Source organism: Magallana gigas, chromosome 10 (genome assembly GCF_963853765.1).
Source record: "Magallana gigas chromosome 10, xbMagGiga1.1, whole genome shotgun sequence".
NCBI classification, from domain to species: Eukaryota; Metazoa; Mollusca; class Bivalvia; order Ostreida; family Ostreidae; genus Magallana; species Magallana gigas.
Genome location: NC_088862.1, coordinates 3,676,367 through 3,699,073, shown reverse-complemented (window position 1 = coordinate 3,699,073; position 22,707 = coordinate 3,676,367). Strand labels below are relative to the sequence as shown.

General features: G+C 35.0%; 2 protein-coding genes and 1 long non-coding RNA gene across 3 annotated transcripts in view; 1 reads left to right on the top strand and 2 right to left on the bottom strand.

The window, feature by feature from the left end:
- LOC105328612 (tyrosine-protein phosphatase non-receptor type 4) overlaps positions 1-5,154 on the bottom strand; it is a 69,303-nt gene extending 64,149 nt beyond the window's left edge. The window contains exon 1 of the mRNA XM_066073531.1: positions 4,994-5,154. The gene's annotated coding sequence lies outside the window, so the exon portion shown is untranslated. The remainder of the gene's footprint in view (positions 1-4,993) is intronic.
- Positions 5,155-13,532: 8,378 nt separating this feature from the next.
- Positions 13,533-15,913, bottom strand: LOC105334090 (membrane progestin receptor beta). Its single transcript, XM_011437413.4, has 2 exons — positions 15,763-15,913; positions 13,533-15,394 (listed from the first exon to the last, which is right to left on the bottom strand). Exon 2 carries the CDS (start codon positions 15,222-15,224, stop codon positions 14,226-14,228), a length of 999 nt encoding a protein of 332 aa, XP_011435715.2. The 5' UTR covers positions 15,225-15,394; positions 15,763-15,913; the 3' UTR covers positions 13,533-14,225.
- Positions 15,914-17,370: 1,457 nt separating this feature from the next.
- LOC117686786 (uncharacterized) lies at positions 17,371-20,299 on the top strand. The gene is made up of 2 exons (XR_010710182.1): positions 17,371-17,657; positions 19,463-20,299. It is a non-coding gene; the product is annotated as an uncharacterized lncRNA (long non-coding RNA).
- The last annotated feature ends 2,408 nt before the right edge of the window (positions 20,300-22,707 follow it).

Sequence of the window (22,707 nt, the reverse complement as noted above, 5' to 3'; positions counted from 1 at the left end):
TAATCTCCTCAGATAACCATCAGCAGTCAGATTTTTTGAGATACGCCCAAAAAGTAACAAAAAATGTATGAATGATATCCCTCCCGTTTATTTAAGGTAAAAGAAAGATCGAAAGGTAAAAATATGATAAAAATACACTCTGAACCAACAAACATTATCAAATTTCCATTTTAATAGCAATAATGAACAGTTTTCTGTAAAATACTGTTAAATTGATATTAACTTTTATGAAATTCTGAATTATATATATAGGGAGAACAATTACTTCATCTGACTGTTATCTGTGACAACGTGAAATCATTTTATACTCTTGAAGAATTAGATTTCAAGATTGTTTTTTGTACTGATCAAAATATCCATAATCTTCTGTAGATTAAAGCACAACTTTAACATACATCTCTCTCTCTCTCTCTCTCTCTCTCTCTCTCTCTCTCTCTCTCTCTCTCTCTCTCTCTCTCTCTCAGTATAGAATCAAAACAAAACAATAATGTGGTACAACAAATTATCAACTGAGGGCAATCACCCAATCCATTATGCCAAGATGAAAAAATCTTGATGATCATTTTAGCTATCATTCTTCTGCGAATGGTAGGTGTGGTGAGAAATAATAAGGAAAAGGATAAATGTGATATAAGTTCATGTACATATGAATAGTACAAAAGTATGAAAATATCACACAGGTAAAACAAATTTCTACCTGAAACCCTGGCAGATAGGTAACGAATTAACCTGATGAGACCTTTCCGCTCCATCACAGTGGGGTAAATTTTTAGCCTCAATTTCTCCCCGTGTATTGTATGCTGACCCTGGTATTTCCACTAAGTCAAATTGGTACAGAATTATATTTTTTAAGGTCCCATATATTTGTCTGCTCTTTTGTACCATTTAGTGTTCACAGTCCTATAAATTACAGTACCAGGGAAACAAAAATCACAAGCTTGAACATCTTGTAATCAAATCCATATCTTCCTTCCATATAAGCTGACTTTATCTGAATTAGATGAAACTACTTCATATAATCACATACGAAAAAAAATGTTTTTGGAAATTCCTTTGGGTTAACTAGGAAACATTTTCAGCCATTTAAATTTACAGCCCTGTAAACTACAACTAACTTAATATTCCAAATCAGTATATTTCTCCATCATAAAGAAAAAAATCTCCTGCACATGTCAAATGTGTGCCCTGCTATCAATAGTTCCACCAAAAACACTGTAAATTCCTTATATTCTACTATTGGGATCACAAATACCAACTGAAATGGTCCAATCTATTATAACATATCCAAATCATGCATACATTATTCATTAATTTGATAAAAGGACCATGCAAAGATAACATGCATTGTCAATGTAGCTTTATGAAATATGCTGTAATGCGTGTTATCTACATTTGCCATATTAGGTAGAAATTTATCTTCTTGTCTGACTGGGTTGGGGGAGGTGACTTATTATTTAGGGGAGGGGTTTCTTGGAGGGGTATTCTTAATGAGGGAATGTCTTGGAGTAAGGGAGTAAAAAGTTTTCATATAAAATGACACAGTGTTTTAGAGTAAAATTAAAGTTATGCTTAATTTGTCGAGTACTTTCTGGGAGAAAACTGTGATAGAAATGCTTTTCGCTGAAGAATCCTTTGCACATTTACACAAATTTCTTTCTAAAGTAAAATTATATATAAGTATAAAAACTACAGAGGTTATATAGATGAATGTGAGTCATAAATACATAAAAAAAAATATGTTTTCAGACTGTTAATATGATATAAAAATCCATGACAAAAGCATATTTTCAAAATCAATATAAGGTGACTTTTTTCCAACTCTGCAGAAGAATCCGTGTTGCTTGCTTTTGAATCTTGTAAGGAAGCAGGGGCCATTGATGAAGGCTTTAGCGGTCACTATATATAGTGACTACTGGATCAAATTTTTAATCTTTAAATTAGTAGTCACTAACTGGGATGTACTTTTAACATTTCATTTCTTATCTCCTTGTGAAAACTACTTTTTTTTCTTCAAGATGAATTAAAATCCGAAATTGCATCCAGGCTGATAACTCAAGGGAGACTTCAATGACATCATAATGTACATCAACCTTACTACCCCCATGAGCCCCCCCCCCCCCCCCCCCCCGCCCCCCAGCCCACCACCCCTACACTTCTTGCATCTCAAAGACACCCTAACCCCTGTCTCTTGAAAGTAAATATCCCCATTATCAAAAAGTCATTGTCTTAGACAATTTAAGAAGATGTAGAAAAACAGATACATATTATACCGTATACATGCAGGGTTATTTTTGCCCCATGTTATTTTAGCCCTTCTTCACTTGCAAACGATTTCATCTTGTCTTCAATTCACCCAAATGCAGTTGTGTTAACAGAGATATTATTTAATTGCGACATAGAATTCACCTTGTCTACTGACAACGAGGGTGAAAGGGGCGAAAATAAAACAGGGGCAAATATTTACCTGCATTATACTGATCTACATGTAGGGTATTATTTTTTACACTGCTTGTATATCTAAGTGCTCTAGCTCAAACATCTGATCTATATGTGCATTTCAGATAAACAAGCTCACAATATCCTCAAATCAAATGGAAATGACATTTAGTCTGCATGTACTCAATAGATAATTCAGGGCATAACTTATTGTCATTCTATAGAAAGCCACATAAAATTAATTTTAAGATTCTCATCTCTGCCCGCCACTCTGAATATGGCCCGCCCCGATGCATTTTTTTAAAAACAAAATTTGGGGAAACAAATCTGGTTCAGTATATAAAAAATCAAAAACAATTTAATGGCATGTGGCCGATTACCATTTGATTCCAGTCATGTCTGTTATCATAAGGATACAAATGTCTTCGTGCATTAACAGTTAAGTTGAAATAAAATGGAATTAAAAGATTACAAGTGGGTTTGTGTACTAATATTAGCATAAACAATTTAAAAGAATGCAGTTGTTATTTCTAGAACATGGATGATGAAAAAAGTGGGGTTTTTTTTAAAATAATAATAAAATCCGCCCACCCGCCCCATATTTTTTGCAAATCAGGATGAGAATCTAAATATTAATTTTCTGTGGCCTATTACACCGGTTTTTCAGGGGGGCTGGGTTTTATTGCCTATTGTTACTGGATGGTAATTTTAATTCAAATTTTATCCAGGCCAAATGCAACATGTGTTGTTAATGTTAACATGAGTTTCACAAGATGTTTCACTAACAAAATTGATTTCTTATCTTTGTTACAGAATCTTTTAACCATCCTCAATACGATTGTCTTTCTTAACAATCGATTGATGGCATGTGTGACATCACTTTTACATGTATATGTACTGTAATAATACACTGACAATTTTGTAACCAGTAACATGCATTATGATAAATAAAGGGGCAAGTATATAAAGTATATATACATTTTTAAACACACAATAACACATTATATGCATTTTGTATAAGTATGGCACATGAAACGTATGTGGCCGCAGTCGTAAGTCATATGGACAGGTGTAACTGCATGGCATGTATAGATACAATGTAAATCAATTATATGCATTATGCATTATGCATAGGTGTTTATAACATGATTGCACCATTATAAAGTGAATTTCACCCATGCATCAAAAGTTAATTTTTAATACAACACTGCAATAAAATTATTCTGGATTTACATGCATTACAAATATTAAGGATCTTTTGCATCAAAATAAAAGGCTACATAAATTGAATTCATGATACAATGTCAGGAGGTGTTAAAACATGTGATAATAAGAATGCTTCATGATGATTAATTTTGATCCTATTCACCAGGCTCAAGGAATGGATAACTCACAACTCCTGCGATGGATAAAATTCTCCTACTATCACAAATCATTAGAGATCCTGTATATATTGCATGCAGTGCAGACACAATGAAAATCAATGAAATACACAATGTTTAGGTATATTCTCATGTCATAACAATCACACATAATTCCATTCACTACTTAATTAGTGTGTGCAGTGTAGCCTAGTACACATTTTCATTGTTGCATGTATTAATCTAAAAACAATATAAAATCAGTCATATGCACTATGCATGCAGTAGGTATTCAGGTACTGACAAAGTAATCAACTATCACCAACAGTAGTTACACCATGTACACTGTACATGTACAGGTTGGGCAACTCAATATTGTCAAGATTAATCTTTTTCCGCATATCACTATGATATCAGACTAATAAAAACCAACACTAAGTACTTCCGTCCACAAGAATAACACAGACGCCATTTGTCTTCTATCAAGAGAAGGTATATATGACAGAATACCAATAAACCTGAAGTTCCAAGCATATAACTAACCTGTAGCACCAGACTAGTTAAATCGGAGACACAATAAATTCATTTTATTTCTAGGGAACTTTTACATTATTTAACAATAGTTAACAATATTTGTAGTCTAAGAACACACAAAAAAATCTATCAAACTGAATTGTTCGGGCATTTATCTGTAAAACATGCCACATGCATGGCATCTTTTTATTTACATTCACTGACAAAGGGAGGTAATCCATGGACGAGATATGACTCACTGGAAATGAATCTCAGTTGACCAAATTGGAGGTCTTTAACATCCGGACACTTGGATCATTGAAAAGAACACCACAAAATCAAACAAATGGCGTTATTTCATTACACATCTAGGTATTAAATCGTTTAATGTCCGTAGATGTGTTTAAATACACAATTATTGTTATGTGCAACAGAAAATGTATTTTATTGTCACTTTATGTTCTCGACGACAACTTTAATACACAAATCGGTTTCTAAAAACATTTAAATGAAAGATTTCAGAGGATAACTTCTAATAAGCTCCACGATACATGCAAATAAATATACACGTGTGTATACAGGTAGATGTACTACACTGGGTGCACTGTTCATACAGTGCCGTGAAGTCGCATTATAACAGGTGCCCGTTTCAGCTTAGGGCAATTCTACAATAAAAAACAAACCTTGGTCTAATGTGACTTGCTGCCTTGGATCAACAAGCCCCCCTTGTCCTAGTCAATCCATTCTCATTAACTGGGTTGCAATATTTTAAACATGATTTTCTGTGTGAATCGGAAGTTCTCTAGTCGCTCAATTCAAGATGGCGGATTGATTATTAATAACAAAGTCACGTGACTTAATTTTCCAATTGTGATCCGCGAGACGGCGTGATCACGCACCTGTGAAAGGAATGCGGCCTCTAAATATTTCAAATAGATTACATATATATCTTCTTTATACACCTTTTTCTCAAAAATTTGTTACAAATCATGAAAATACAAATAATGGCTTTCATACTTTACTCTATTTTATTAAAAAAACTCGTTTTTCAAAAGTTGTTTTTTTTTAATGATTATTTAATTGATATTATGTACGGGGTACATGTAATATCATATAGTAGAAATATTCAGACATTGGGAGTGCTTCTTTTATCTAAAAAGAATGCCTTTTAAAATGGGATTGTTTGAAAGGCTTTTCATGCCAAAAGGCGTTTTAGATGTACTCTTATTAAAATTGTTCGGTAAAACACGTATAATTTAAAGCAAAAGCACGTATCTTGACTGTGCGTTGCAAACTAAAATGAAATTGATGACAGAATGTTTTAATATATACATTACATTTAGATTTCTATTATCCTTTTTTAACAGACGTGCCATTGACATAATTGATTAATTTAAACGAATTTTATTAACGATTCAAAAGATTTGGGCAACAGACTGAGCCTATGTAGTCCCTCTTCAAAAAACAAAGTCAAGCAGTAGTTACACTAAATAATCTATAGAATGTTATATTACGAGGGATAATTGAATATTAAAAAATAATGTTCACTTTTTCCATAATGAATTGTAAGATATAATTTCTAAGAACATATATGCTTCATTTATTCACACCCCCATCTACAAACCCACCACCTCCTTCATACCCACCAGAGAGATATAAATAACTTTATTTATGTCTCCGATACCCACAGACATAAACATGAGAATGGAGTTTCATGACCTAGCCCGTTTGAAAAGAACAGTAAGTAAAAACAGGCCTCGGTATTCACAGATTGCTAAAATTGTTTACAAAATTATAATTTTTATTGCTCTCTGTTTCTGAAAATTTTAACGGCTTTTTGACACAAATCGTTATTTTTTTTTTTCTTTCCAAACATTGATAAACTGATAGTTTGAGATCTTAATTAGATTAGTCTATGATTTGATTTGAATACATTATATTGTACAATGTATTAAATTGTTACAAAAGTATTCCATGTGCAAAAATTATAAAAACGTATTCGCCCGCGGCTATCCCTATACACGTATAATAACAAATTCAAAACCATATCTTTCACAGTTTGTAATGTAAATATATGATGATATTTTACAATAATTTGTATATATATAACTCGAAAGGATGTCCTTTACTAATCTTCAACCTAAAGTTAAAAATTATGTCATGTAATAATTTTTAACTTAAGATTGAAAATTAGAAGAGGACACAAAGAGGAAAGGAATATGTACACAACAAATGCCATACTAGGAGAAATTTCAACCAAATCCGCCTGAACCTTGATTACTGATCAAAATGAATTGAAAAAGGTATTCATTATTATCCTCCTCCCCCCCCCCACTTTTTTTCGCAAAGTTATACCTAACCATCAGGCACACAGCGCCAGGGAGGGACTTGCCCCCCCCCCCCCCCACCACTCTTTTCTCTTTTGCGCAGCAAACATAAGACTTCTTCACGGATTGAGAATTTCACGATTTTCGGATTTTTTCTTTTGTAAGATTTTATTTGGAATAAGCGGTATACTACGCTATCCCCCCCCCCCCCCCCCCGAATTAGGAATTTCATGTTTTTGAAAAAAAAAATCTTTACTGTCAAGATTTTTTATCATTAGTTTAGCCCCCCACTTTCAATTTCCTTCTGACGCCAGAGAGAGAGAGAGAGAGAGAGAGAGAGAGAGAGAGAGAGAGAGAGAGAGAGAGAGAGAGAGAGAGAGAGAGAGAGAGAGAGAGAGAGTGTGTGTGTGTGTGTGTGTGTTTCAGATGCATGTATGCAGTAAAGAGAGATAACCCACATGCACCAAACTTCCTCGATTATAAAAAAAAAAATATTATTTAGGGATAAATATTCTCGATCGAGCGAGCTTGGTTCATAAAACATAAACAACCAAGGGTCCTCTTTGCTTAGGTAAAATTCTAAAGTTCTTCTTTCTGGGCAAAAAAAAATACCAATAAAGTATAAAATCTCGTAATCACACGGAAAGATCTCTCAATTCCGAAGTATTTATACAATATAGAAAATATCTTATTATTGACACATAATTCTATTTTATAATTACGAGAAGGGATATAGAAGTACCGACAAAATGATATCGCAATAACAAGAAAATATCCCATTGCTACTGTGCCTTAAAAAATATCATTATCAAACACCACGCATATCTCTAAATTACTATTGGTAATTGCAAGAAAGGATATCGTGACCCCCTCCCTCCCTGAAAGCTTCAAACTTATTTAAGTCATCTAGTAAATTTATGAAAGTAGGCCTTGGAACCCCCCCCCCGAAAAAAAAACATAATTGTTCTTCGGAATCACCCCCCTCCCCGTGGAAAATTTTCTTGATCCGCGCATGGATTTTACATTAAATATTGTCCAATGGTGGGGTGCTTTTTCTTGACTGATGTATCGCATACAGTGATATAAATGACATGTAGTTATTCCATCCATACTCTGGTGTCTTCATGTAACTGCATGTATAACATCAGTATTACATCAAGAGCGTCTTCACGTAACTGCATGTATTACATCAGTATTACATTAAGAGCGTTTTCACGTATGATGTAATACATGCACCCCCTCCCCGTAACTGCATGTATAACATCAGTATTACACCAAAAAAGTCTTCATGTAACTAGTAACATAACTATTACATCAAGAGAGTCTTCATGTAACTGCATGTATTACATCAGTATTACATCAAGAGAGTTTTCATGTAACTACATGTATTACATCAGTATTATATCAAGAGAGTCTTCACGTAACTGCATGAGTAACATCAGTATTACATAAAGAGAGTCTTCATGTAACTGCATGTATTACATCAGTACTAGTATTATATCAAGAGAGTCTTCACGTACTAGTAACTGCATGAGTTACATCAGTATTACGTCAAGAGAGTCTTCACGTAACTGTTTGTACTAATCAGTATTACATCAAGAGAGTTTTCACGTAACTGCACGTATTACATCAGTATTACATCAAGAGAGTCTTCACATAACTGCATGTATTACATCAAGAGAGTTTTCACGCAACTGCATGTATTACATCAGTATTACATCAAGGAGTCTTCACGTAACTGCATGTATGACATCAGTATTACATCAAGAGAGTATTCACACACATGTAACTTCTTATATTAAATCAAGAGAGTTTTCACTTAACTGCATGTAAAACATCCGTATTACAGCTAGAGAGTCTTCACATAACTGCATGAGTTACATCAGTATTACATCAAGAGAGTTTTCACGTAACTGCATGGATTACATCAAGAGAGACTTTACGTCACTGCATGTATTACATCAGTATTACATCAAGAGAGTCTTTACGTCACTGCATGTATTACATCAGCATTACATCAAGATATTCTTCACGTCACTGCATGTATTACATCAGTTTTACATCAAGATAGTCTTCACATAACTGCATGTATTACCTCAGTATTACAACTAGAGAGTCTTCACGTCACTGCATGAGTTACATCAGTGTTACATCATTAGTCTTCATGTAACTGCATGAGTTACATCAGTATTACATCACGAGTCTTCATGTAACTGCATGAGTTACATCAGCATTACATCAAGAAAGATACTGGTAGTATAATTTTCTTTGTAATTTATCTCAAATTTTCTTAGACCAACATAGCCAGATCAGATTCATAAAGACCTTAAGGCCAGCATTTTTTTATTTTTAGGTTTACAAACCCGCCGCTCGGTTTTCTGAGTTTTTAGAAAAAAAATAAAATTACAAAAAAGACCTTTTTTTTCTCCCCGACAGCAAATTTTTTCTCGTAGGAAAAGTATATCGTCATTGTTATCACAGAGGCATAAAATCTGCTCTTTTTGTGTCATGATAGCCTAAAAATTTCTTACGCATCTTTTTCTCGTGCTACATTCTTCAGAGAAGCTTCTAAAAACACTCTGCTGTGAGTTTCATACTTTGAAGTTTTACCGACAGTATTGACCAGTGGCTAGACGAGATAGTCACACCTCACTGAACATGGCTTTGATAGTTACCTGTGCAGCTGTTTTCATGTACATCACTGTAAAATGATTCCCTTTCTTTATGTGTTGAATTGGCATATGTATTCATTGGCTTTTTTAAAAATTTATTTTACAGAGAGAGAGAGAGAGAGAGAGATGTATTAGGTATATTATAAATTTCTGCAGTAACTATTCTCATGAACACATTTTAAAGTGACCTGCCTAGTGAATTAAAAAAATCATATTATTGTTTGTGCATTTTCCGTTATTTTCAATTAAAATTTACCATTACATTATTCATTGCATAGTTGTACTTTGAACATGGAAATTCAACAGGATAAAATACATGCACACATATAGTTGCAGTGATTTTATAGCTCGTCTGTTCACATTCACAATGTTATGTTTGAGTTTTCTCACATATAAACACCCAAACCAATTTTGTAAATAAAATGTGAGATCAATGAAGTTGAATATTTTTTAACTGCAGAAAACGTAAAAGTACTAAATATTTTGTATATTAATAAATATTTACATTCTACTGTGTTTTTCCATTAAATTCAGTGATGGTTAAATGCCTCTAAATGCAACACCTATTCACTGCGTATGAATTTACGAGTAATTTACATAAGTAGTTCTCAAACAGTGATTTCTATGTTATCGGTTAAAAAATGTATTTTATGAATGTTGTCAAAACACCATGTTTTATAATTATTCGACAAAAAAGTTGACTTTATTGTAAAAAGCAATATTTCAAGAGTTATGTATCATGGATTATATTTCCATGCTCGTTGATCTCCTCTCAACGGTCTATGTGAAAACCAGTTTAAACCGGTTTTACAAAACAGCAGTTCTTGCTGTTACTTATTCACTCCCTCCGTGATCTGCACTTAATATCGATTTATTTAAGTAAACAATTGATTTCTTCAGTAAGGGAATGTAAATATAAGTATTAAATGATTTATTTTTGACGTCGTCGTGTCAATAACTGCCGTCAGGTGAACAGACAAATTATCATAACGCGCTAACGCGCGTTATTCAATTTGTCTGCTCACCTGACGGCAGTTATTGACACGACGACGTCAAAAATAAATCATTTAATGCTATATTAAATACTAGTATCATACAGGAGAAAACATTATTACTTTATGTACATAAAATTTAGGTTTTTTTAAAAAAATGAAATGTTGACATGTCTGACAATAGTCTGACTAGTAAATTTGAATCTCGGGCTAGTAACTTTGTGGCCAAATTTTGTAATTGCAAACCCCTGACATTGCTATATGTACATGTAATTATCAAAGCTGTATGTCTAATATTCTATTGTACTATTTCAGAGATATGTTACACAGATGACATACTTTTCACATGCTACACTTGGTGCAGTTATACACCACTATCATGAAGTTGTCATTCATTATATTAATATTAGAATAAAGATGATGTCATAAAAGTTTTTTTTTCTCCTACAGAACTTTACAATTTTATGGTTCGTAAACCTAAAAGTAAAAAAATTGTAGGTCAAAAGAGATTTTTTTTTTATTTCCTCCTCCTACGAAACTTTATCATTTTGTTGTTTGTAAACCTAAAAATAAAAAAATGCTGGCCTAATATAGTTACACTATGTACATGAACGAGATTTACGCTATTTTTTTTACTCCTAATTACGAGATAAATATGTCAGATTAACGTGGTTTTTTTTATATGAAACAATATATATATATATATATATATATATATATATATATATATATATATATATATATATGTATATATATATATATATATATATATATATTTTTTTTTTTTTAATTTCAGTTAGCTATAACCATAAAAAAACCAAGAGTTTCTGTAGTAAACATACGCTTTAATGATAATTTTGCACACAGATGAGGCCCTTGTGATTAAAGGGACAAAAGAAAAAAATGTATATAATGTGAAAACTTTCACATACGTATACAGTACTACAAATGCAATTTGGCTTCAATCAGTTTTCGGCACATAGTTAACAGTAGTTTTGAAATAATCTGTGCGTTCTTCTATGCCATGGCTAACCACAGTTTAAATTTCTTTACAATCTTTTTCTCATACACGCATGCAATGGACAACTTAATTAATAATGAGTTTAGTAAGTATGAAATGAATTAGATATGTAAAATCAATACCAAAATGAATAACTGTCTTACGAAACAAAGTAAGTAATCCAAGGTAGCATACAATACATCATTGTAAATAGAGTTGTCTCTACTGGCGGTTTCAATGTATGTATCTATGAATTCGATGATCAGTATTTTTCTTCACTACATGATAGTATTTTATACTATACTAGTATCTATAGAAAAAAAAACTTCAAGATGTATGGTTAAATGAATTTGTGGCACAGATGTTTGACAATCTAGATTTCCTACAATATTACATCTTAATAGGACCATGATCGTTTTGGTCATAATTTGACCATTTATCTTCCGAGATAAAACGCTCTGTATAAAGATATATAAATGCTGAAATTTTAAATCTTAAATATTTGGAATTTTGTCCTATATAACAGTTTCTGGCCCAAAATATTATGTTTTAATCCCCTAAGGTAAATCTGGCCCCGGGGCCATAAAACATAGACGAGATCACTTTTGATCCCAGTCTCACTTTTTCACAAGGAATATATAGTGGAAAAGTGAGACCGAGATCAAAAATGAGCTCATCTAAGTTTTACGGTCCTGTGGTTTAAGGGGTAAATGTGCTGTCCATCCCTGAGGGGTAATGTGTTGACCACCCCTGAGGGGTAATGTGTTGACCACCCCCAAGGGGTAATGTGTTGACCACCCCTGAGGGATAATGTGTTGTCCACCCCCGAGGGGTAAATGTGTTGTCCACCCCTGAGGGGGGGGGGTAATGTGTTGTCCACCCCTGAGGGATAATGTGTTGTCTATCCCTGAGGGGTAAATGAGTTGTCCACCCCTGAGGGGTAATGTGTTGTCCACCCCTGAGGGATAATGTGTTGTCCACCCCTGAGGGGTAAATGTGTTGTCCACCCCTGAGGGGTAATGTGTTGACCACTCCTGAGGGGTAAATGTGTTGTCCACCCCTGAGGGGTAATGTGTTGACCACCACTGAGGGATAATGTGTTGACCACCACTGAGGGGTAATTTGTTGACCAGCCCTGAGGGGTATTGTGTCGACCTTCCGGCCTCCTCAACATTTAACTGGCTCATCTGTCGTCTTTTATAAAATTACCTGTGGTAATAAATATTTTGGACTACAAAAGTAGGAGTCTAGCTCACTGCACGGAGAAATCAGTCGTAACTAAAATAATAACAGTTACTAGTAAAGGAAGGAAAGAATCTTTTCAAGACACTTTGATTTTTCAATGTGCATGGATGAGAGTAAATAGTCTTCAAAATATAACTAGCCTATATCAGCAGCTAATTACACATATTTATGATGTTCATGATTATACATACGTATGATGTCGGTCTTGTAGTAATGTTTGTTTCGGCTCTATATCTTAACGGAATAGTCGATCTCGAACCATTTCCAATTGGGATTAGGTTAGGTCGATATAAACTTGCCCACTTAATTGTTAAAAAGAATAGATCAACGTGACAATGAAATTATTACACGTGTCAATGAAATTGTTACACTTACTATACTTAACATGAGCTAATTGTAGTACTACATGCTGACAGAGCTTTGTTGAAGGAGTAAGTGTTTCTTTTAAGGTGAGAGAGATCGATAATGATAATTTGTTTGCAGTTATAAACGAAAATGGATTTCATCCAGTGAAGTACGGTAATAAAACATTGAAATCGGGGATCGCACGATTATTTCGGCCTCAACGCGAATCAGTGCCAAAGAGGGAACAAATTATAAATAGCAAATCCCCAGTTAATAAGAACAGTTGCTACTAACGTACGTTAATTCTTCATCGTTATTCACAAAAGATATCATTATACTTTCATGTTAGATACTGAAATCTGATTGGTTTAGACGCAGTTGATAATCTGTTCTATTACCCTCAGCGTTAGCAATACACTGGGCAACGGGTAACACAACGAATTGTTACATAAAGGTAAATTATGCGCTTACGGTTCGCGTAGAATACATGTCATTTCTATAAACGCAGAAAATTTTTCTCTAAAATTACAATAAAACAAATAGTGCCTGTTGAAGACGGTAACAGTTGAAATTAACACCCCTTGAAAACCATTGTCAACCTCCGCTTCGCGTCGATGGACAATGGTTTTCACGGGGTGTCAATTTCAACTGTTACTCTCCAAAACAGGAACTAAATATTTAATACAAAGTGTTATTGTCTTTTACATGTATAATATACAAATTAACATGTATTTAGTAAGCAGTTACATGTAGCCGAAATAAACAGATTTTTGCGCGTCATAAGAAAAGAAAATACAATATTGCAAAACTAGAATTGATTTAAGCGTAATTTGGGCAATTGCTATTGCACGCCAATTTATTCGTTCCGACCTTCATTTTAAAAGTTCAAAGTCAATCGTATGTACATCAAAGCACTGCATGAAAATTTAATTAGATAGATGGGAATGTACGCTAATTAAAAATACATCTGATCCATGTATAAAATTCCTCATCAGATATGTGCGTTCGTTATGCCTCTTATTGTTCGGCACGACGATTCATTAAAAGCCAAGTAAATACCCAGCCTGATTGCGATAAATATGAATAACTGTTCATTGTGCGCTAAGATGAAACATGTTTTAAATTGAATTGCTGCATATTAGGTTTATCTTCTAATGATATGAACATGTAAATTTTCCATTCTTCCTAAAACATTTTCACACGTGTGGTAATTAAATGTATAACAGTGAGAAATAAAACTTTGCTACAGATGCCTTAGGTTACTGCATGGTATCAATAAATAACAGAATCAATGCAAATTAATGAGAACAAACAAACACAGGTACGCGTTGATGTCATTCTGACTTGGTTTCCCTGTCTTTGACACACTTATGAAAATAATACACGCTGCATGTATCAACAAAAAGGACGAACAGAACCACACCGAACGTGTGAATGAAGCTGGACTTGGACTCGGTCACGTGAGAGAGGCCATTTTGTCTCTGGTTAAAGATGTCTATTTTGAGGGCCTCCGTCTGCTCGATGGCCACAAGGACAATAAACACGTGAAAGATCTGGTGGCTGTGTCCAATCAGGTCAAACTTCCCGGGATACCACCGCTCGGGAATGTGGGACCCGAAAAACACGGCCGCCACGATGAAGAAGGTCATGTGACCTAGGTGGTGTATAAGACTCTCGTCGTGGATTCGGTGTAGGAGGTATAAGTACAGTCTATGTAGTATGGGAATCTCCACTAGAATAAACACAAGCCCGACCGGAACGATGATCCACAACTTCCGCGCGAATGGATACGGTCTGCTGTATCTAAATTTAGAAACACATCCACATACACAGACGAAGATGGTCAGCACACAGCCTATTGGCACGGAGTACTCGTGAATGAATGAACCTTTGACGGAATGGTGAACTGTATAATTGAAATGGAGCACCACACTCCCGATCCCATATAAGCTGAGTCCTGCATAGTCCACGCCAAAACCCGTATAGTGCACCACACTGGACGTGTTGGCCATCAGGTGTGCGCATGCGCTAAATAAAAACATGGCGCTCATTCCGGCGTACCCAGCAACCAGCGGCCACATGTAAGGATCGTCGATCAGATCGTATTTGTCCTGGAAAGACAGGAGGTTGTACACACAGAGGACGAACCCGATGAGGTGGGTCCAGACATTGAGCGTTTCGTTGTGCATCTGGAACAGACTCGATATGTAATACATCCACGGCAGGCCACTCTGGCGGTAACCTTCCTCAATGTGCGGCTCGTGATACAACACCGGGACTTCACTTGTGGACACCGTCTTCGGCATCCCCTCCCGGAGATATTTAATCACCATTGTTGGAGAATGTTGGGATGAAGCTAAATTCCCGAGGATATCTGAGGGATTATTTCGATACTCTCGGTCCTTTTCCACTCAGTAATGGATCAATACAGCTGACTGCCGGTGCTTCACCTGCCCGCACTCCATGTATAAAAGATGAGTCGATGCCAGTCTTACAGTTATATCTACAAAGATATTCAATACATCATTGATTGAGGACGGAGACCAAAACATAGATATCTACTCCACAATACACCATTGATCCGCAGTCAGAGACGACCGCGTGCATGTAATGCACTGGTCGAAAGTGAATACCAAGAAAACCGACGAGACTCCAAATCTAGATCGATAAATTCAACTGCACTCAGAAAATCTCTGAGCTAATAGGCAGGGGTCACGAAAAATACCATTATATAAATGTTCTGCAAACTCAGCAAAATAAAACATCACAATGCAGGTTGAGCCAACAAAAATTACTGCGATTTCGAGATATTATTGAATTTAATTTTAAAATTAATTGTATTGAATCTTCTTGGTAATTCAATTAACTCACCCGATTTCGAAAGAAGGTGGAGTGTCGGTGTGTTGGCAATGCAGATATACGTAGATATATACACATTGATTTCTTGTCCATATTTAAACCCGAGGGACCGTGTATATATACATTGTTCACGGCTATCTGAACAGGGATAATGAACCCGTGTAAACATGCACTGTAGTCCGGCATACAGGGAACCAACAGGGTTTAATCCGTGTCTTTCAGGAAATATTGGACAATACCTTAATTAATATAACTATAGGTAATGAACACCCCCCTTTTTGTCACTACAGTTTTTATTCAAAGCTTCTCATTTCTATGTAAAGAAAATGCACAAATTATTACCCCCTCCCTCCAACCCCTCAAAACAAACACACAAACAAACAATTTACAACCAAAAACAGCTTAATAAGAGACAGGATATGCATCAGTTGATCTCTTCGTCACACCCGGATCACACAATACCTATTAGATCGGGATACTAGCTAGTATCCCGGTCAGTAAGGATGTAAGAAGGTCAAAGCCCGTGAAGCTTTAGGGGACACCTTAAGATACAGAAGGTTTACACAAGGGTGTGCAGTAAAACAAAAATCATGTTTCTATATAAACCGGGTTTTCGTCGGTCAAGCACGTGCTTTTGGAAACATGGAAAATGTTGAAGCTTTATATACTAGTTTGACATTATGTTTGATCAAATACCACTATTACCGGTATATTATAGTTATATAGATATATATTATAAAGTTTTAGCTTTGGTTATATTTTTAGGTGCATGTATATATTGATTTGAGATATAAATAGAATGATGATATACATGTAACTCAAACGAAAGCCAGAATAATATATATATAAGGCATACTATTCTATAAATAATAGTGTCGTTTTGAATTATCTAGGGACTTTTACGTCAGTTTTTGAGGAGGGATGGGGTTCTTCTATAAAGCCATTTTTGTGCCGAGGAAACCAAGTTGGGAGTGAACATACTTAACAAAACATATATTTATGTGACAGATATAGATTTCTTTCACCAAAAAAAATATAAGGAAATGAATTTTAGTTTCACCATCTTCGCTAGCCAACAGTTTACGATTCACGGGGGGGGGGGGGGGGTCAAGCGGGCCCGGAACCTTTTTGTTGTGTGACTTATCAAATATGGTCGATAATACGCTGAATGCTTTAAAAGAAATTACGCAGAATGCACTAAAGTTTTGAAGATCTTTCCCAAAAATTAATATCTTATGTAATGACAAAAAATATTTGGTAATTAGCAATATAGTACTATCGAGATTATTTTGTTGGGTTTCAAGTTTTGAAGTTATAATTCTGGCCAGTGCGTTGTTCCGTAAGTATGAGTGTTAGTCAGCAATTAAAACTATATTTAGTAAACCAGTTTGGCCAGTCGCGAAGTATAGTGAACTCGTGCAGTCCCGGGCCAGACCTCGACGAGGAGTGATGTTCAAAATTGTACCAATGCATTTGTTCATAACTTTTGCCTTAGAAGCACATATACTAGGAAACTGGTAGCCTGACTGAATTGGTGAACTACTGTGAGTGAACTACATTGGTAGTTTCGTGTTTCTCGATCCAGCTGGTAAGCACATTTGTAACTTTTTTTTTACAATCTCTGAGCCCTGTGGAGTTCATTGGTTGGGTGGTTTAGACAAGGGTGCATTCAACTTCTTTCAAGATGTTTTCACGTGTATATAGGTATGGAAATAGAAAAGAATATGGCTTATAGGGATAACTGTTCGCTAAAACAAACTTGGTATCCATTCATACATGACTATTTTTGTCAATATAAGTTAGAATATGTCCAGAATTATGAATTTTAACAAATGTAAGAAAGAAAAACTCCTCCATGGATACAGAAGAAAAGATGCCCGGATACGGCAATGAAGAAACTGGACAAGGTACGCAACAAAAATGGAAGTTTGGTTTGTGCTTCATCAATCTTTTTCCTCTTTGATATATAAATACCCTTTGTTTTTGTTTTTTAATTAGGCCAATCTTCATCACACGGTCTTCAGATAAAATAATAATTGTCTAGTTTGACGTAAATCGAAAAGGCTAAAATGTAAAACAGGCGAAAAGTCAGAAGTACGTTGTTCTGTACAAACCGAACTATGGCCATGGTAAAGAATATAAACATTAGACTAAAACTGATATCTTGAGGGTGAGCACGTGATCACTGTTTCAAGTTGTTATTTAAGGAATAAGGAATCATTCTTTGAGTATTATGAGGTGATAATTTCGGTCGGGGGCGGGGTTAAATCCAATAAAGCCCGAAGGGCTTTATGATAGATTTTACCACGCTCCGACCGAAATTATAACCTCATCATATTCAAAGAATGATTCCTTATTCCTTATATTTATATCAGAGGCGGATCCAGCAATTTGGAAAAGGGGGGGTTCCAATTAATGAAAATCAATACGTGCAAAATTCATTATTTTTCAACAAACAAGGCCTTTTGAACGTTTTCCATGCGTAAATTTAATTAACAGTTATCTCGTCAATATCTACATGTATTTCATACCTATCTTAATATCAGAGTGCACTGCATTTATTAAGCGTTTTGGGTTAGGTAAGGACGATTTGCACAATTTCTAGCCTAAGAAAAAAAAACAAGTCTCCAGCAATGAGAACGTACGTTTATGCTTAATAGAAAGAAACACTAAAAACAAAAAAAAAAATGATTCAGACTTATTACGACAAGCTATTATAAATATAAATTTTTTGGTAATTTTTTTATGTCTTTGATGTTTAAATTCTAAACTATTTATCGATTTTGATTTCTATTGATTGCCTTCTTAAATAAAGGTCTAAATGATAGGATATGACAAAAAATTGGGATACTTAATGTGCTGAATAGATTGTACATGTGTAATACAATGGTACAAGCAATAGTCGTCCCAGGGAACTTGATGTGACCTCTGTAATGGGTGCGCAACATCACCCGGCACTAGTACAGATGCGATCATATTCAAGAAAGTTGTGAAAAGTTGTGCATTTACATAATGGTTTACATATAAACCCCTTACACGGTATTTTTGTAACGTAATTTCCGATTCATGGGGGGTTGGGGGGGTTGGGAAGGCTTCGTTTGTGATTCAGGTATTAAGGCAGCTAGCATTCCAGAAAAATAGCATAACCCGCATAAGAAATTCTTTAGATGAGCAATTTTAAAAGCATTTATTTGAAATAATTAAAGTATTTATGGTATAAATGGGAAAAATTGCCTTTAAATAGGCATTACAAGTTTTCAAAAAAAACATATGTCTCAGAGAAAGGGGGGGTTCCGACCCCCGGAACCCCCCCTCTGGATCCGCCAATGTATATTATTTCCAATTTGTACACTTCAAAAAACATTATTTTAAAATCACTATTTTCTTATGTAGCACATGCTATGTACATGTATTACTACGCGGCGCAGCCAATACCCTTTTTCGGTTATGCTATAAGACACGCCCATTTTGTGTCACTCATGTTTTATAAAATCATTGGGTTTTAGGGTTCAAAATTGATTCGTAACGTTATCACAGACAAAGACAGTTGAAACTGTTTATATAATTTTTTTAAACATCATTAAATAATGTTTCTCAAAGCGTGGATGCATGGAGGGAGCATATGAAAATACATGATGTAAAGAACAAAACATTTATATTTGATGGATAATATTTAGGATGCGAGATGTAAAATTTCTTTGTTACTTTTTAGATACTTTAAACGTGGAGACAATTTACAGAGGAAACACAGGAAAGCAACCAGAACCTTTATCACACAGAGGAAACGCTAAAACAGAGGAACCATCAGCACAAGGAGGAACCATCAGCATATTGAGGAGCAATAATCACACAGAGGAACCATTGGCATATTGAGGAACTAACAGCACTGATCAACCATCAGCACTTAGAGGGACAGCATATTGAGGAACCATTAGCATAGAGGAGCCATAAAACCCAGAGGAATACCAGCAGATTTAGGAACTATCAGCACAGAGGAACCATCAGCATATTGAGAAACCATCAGCATATTGAGAAACTATCAGCACTGAGGAACCATTAGCAGAGAGAAACCATAAAACCCAGAGGAATACCATCACAATGAGGAACTATCAGCACAGAGGAACCAATAGCAGAGAGAAACCATCAGCATATTGAAGAACCAGCAGCACATTGAGGAACCAGCAGCTCACAGAGAAACCAGTAGCACACTAAGGAACCAGCAGCACACAGAGGAACCATTTGAACATTGAGGAACCAGCAGCACATTGAGGAACCAGCAGCACACATAGAAACCATCGGCACATTGAGGAGCCTTCAACACACAGAGGAACTACCAGCATATTGAGGAGCCTTCAGCACATTTAAGAGCCATGCACACAGAGGATCCACCACAAACAGAGGAGCCATCACAAACAGAGAAATTACCAGGACATAGAAGAACCACTAGCTAAAAAAGGAACCATTTGCAATTTAGCATGGGTAGAAATCATCAGCAAATTGAGGAACTGTTAGCATATCAAGGAACCATCAGCACATTGATGAGCCATCATCACATTGAGGAACTGCCAGCACACAATGGAACCACCAGCACACAATGGAACCATCAGCACATAGAAGAACCAAAAAACACAGAAAGGATCTACCAACACACAGAGGACCAATCAGCACATAACCAAACACAGGGAAGCCCTTCATCAGTAAACATGGGAATCATCAGCTTTATTCCCCAGTTCTTGAAGGGAACTGCCAGAGCAAAGGTACAAACAGTAATATTCAGCAAAGAAAAGGTATGTCATTTTCCATAATGATTGTATTTTAAATTCTTGCATGTGTTTTTTTATCCTAAAATTCATTGTGTGCAGCTGTGTTTGTTTTCTATTCATATAATATTACATCTTGTGTATAATGAGTAATTTTGTAATTTGTGTTTGCCACTTTTTTTTTTATTGTTCAGAGTTATAATTGATGGTGTGCACATTATTGTTTCTGTTGGGTTTATCCTGTATTGTTGTGTATGATGCATATCTTTGTGTTGTTGAATTGTGTGTTGTGTTTTGGGGCTGTTGTTTGGTTTTAGTATCGACGGTGGCAGCAGCATGTATGGTACACAGGTGACATCAGAATGGATCAGTCTTTGGAAAATAAAGAATTTCTACGGTAATATTAGGCTTAAGGAGGCTTAACCATTGCATCTACCTTAAAATTTGGGAAAATTACAATAAATTTGTAAGCATATTAACTATCATTTTGGTAGAGAAGAATTTCTAATATTTGAATAACCCTTTAAATGAATACCGATATTTTCCTATATCCTTATACAAAACTCTCCTTCTTTATGAATTCTAAAGTATAGTCTTAACATGGCCATGATCATGCAGCATATCTAAGATGTATGCAAAGCCAGCAACAGATGAAGACAAAGTCCTTTATTGGTTTGTATTTAAAAATAGTGTTTGACATTGTTTGTGTTGTTTACATTTGTAATGTATATTGGGATTATATTTGTAATATATAGTGGGATTATAAAATTGACATGACTTGTATTGTTTTTTCTTTAAAAAAATTTTAATGTTGTGTTTTTTTCTCATATCTGATGGTGGCGGAGATTAAGATTTACTGTAATTAATCATCTACATGTATTTAGCATTTATTTAATTAATTTTGTTGTATTAAGTGAGATATGTTTTTAATTTTAAATATTGTTGTATGTGATTGGGATATGCAAGGTATGTATTTCTGTTGTTTTTGATGAATTCTATTTTACTAGTCCTGCCCTCCTCCTGGTAAGGTGCAAGGAAACGATATCTGCTAACAGAGAGAGTAAGACATTTTATTGTTAATACATGTATTTGTTTGTTGTCCTGTTGTGAGGTATGTATTTTAATTGTGTGTTGTTGTTTTTAATGCATGCTAAATTTTGTTCCCAGTAATTTCATTGTCTACTTGAACATATTTTTTGGCATTGTTTATATCTCTAAGGCAAGGTATGTATTCAGTTTGCTTTATGTGGTTCTTTTTGCTTGTTGTATCAATGTGTGATGATTTTGATGAGATGTCTTATATGCTGCAATTTCTTTTTGCCAATGGGTATTCTAATTTTAATTTAATCCTATTCTAATATTCTGCAAAGTTGCAGTGGATGCAGCATCTACAGAGGCCAATGAAGTCTGCCAGACGCTATAGAAAAGTGTATATTTACCTAAAAATTCTTTGTGCATGAATTTGTGAGTATAGTCCACCTTCTAGGGCGTCATTTGTAATCATGTATGGTTTCTTGGAAATAGTCAAGTTTAATTGTTTCTTAGATATGTTTATTTAGATTAGTTCTTTTGTACACAATATTGTTTTGAAAGAATATCTCTTTCTTGTTTTGTTTTGTAAAGCCTGCAAGTACAATGATTTTGAGTACTTTTAGAGTAGGTTTTTTTGTTATAAAACAAATTGTTTAATTTATCTCTGTATATACGACTAGCATAGTCATTCAGTTCCAAGTAGAAGTGGTTTTAATACCTTATTTTGTTCAGGAACCACCCCTATAAGGCCAAACCACTGGATCAGACACTGCCAACTCAAGGTCTTACTTTGGATGATGAACAAACGTCTTAAAAACAAAGAGGGGGCCAACGCTGGAGTTGAGAACTCTGAAGGAGGAGATACACCCATGTTTTGTGCAATGTGCTTAATTTGTTGCTTTGCTTTTTTTGGAATACTTTCAGGTTGCCCCCACAGATATTTTTGTTGGCAAATTGTTTTTATTAAATCTTTTTGCAATAAAATTTCTGTGGAGGTTGTAATTCAACTTGACTGAGGCCACACAAAGACGATCAAGGATTTATATTAGGTCACCTACAGTGGTTTGCCTAGTAAATGAACTTCTGAATTGCTGTGTTTGACCATCATTGTTGAAAAACTGTTGAGCCTTTTCCAAAACTTGGTGTGTAACATCAGGTGGAAAAT

Coding starts and splice junctions, on each gene's coding strand:
- LOC105334090 (XM_011437413.4), bottom strand. CDS start 15,224: ATGGTGATTAAATATCTCCGGGAGGGGATGCCGAAGACGGTGTCCACA.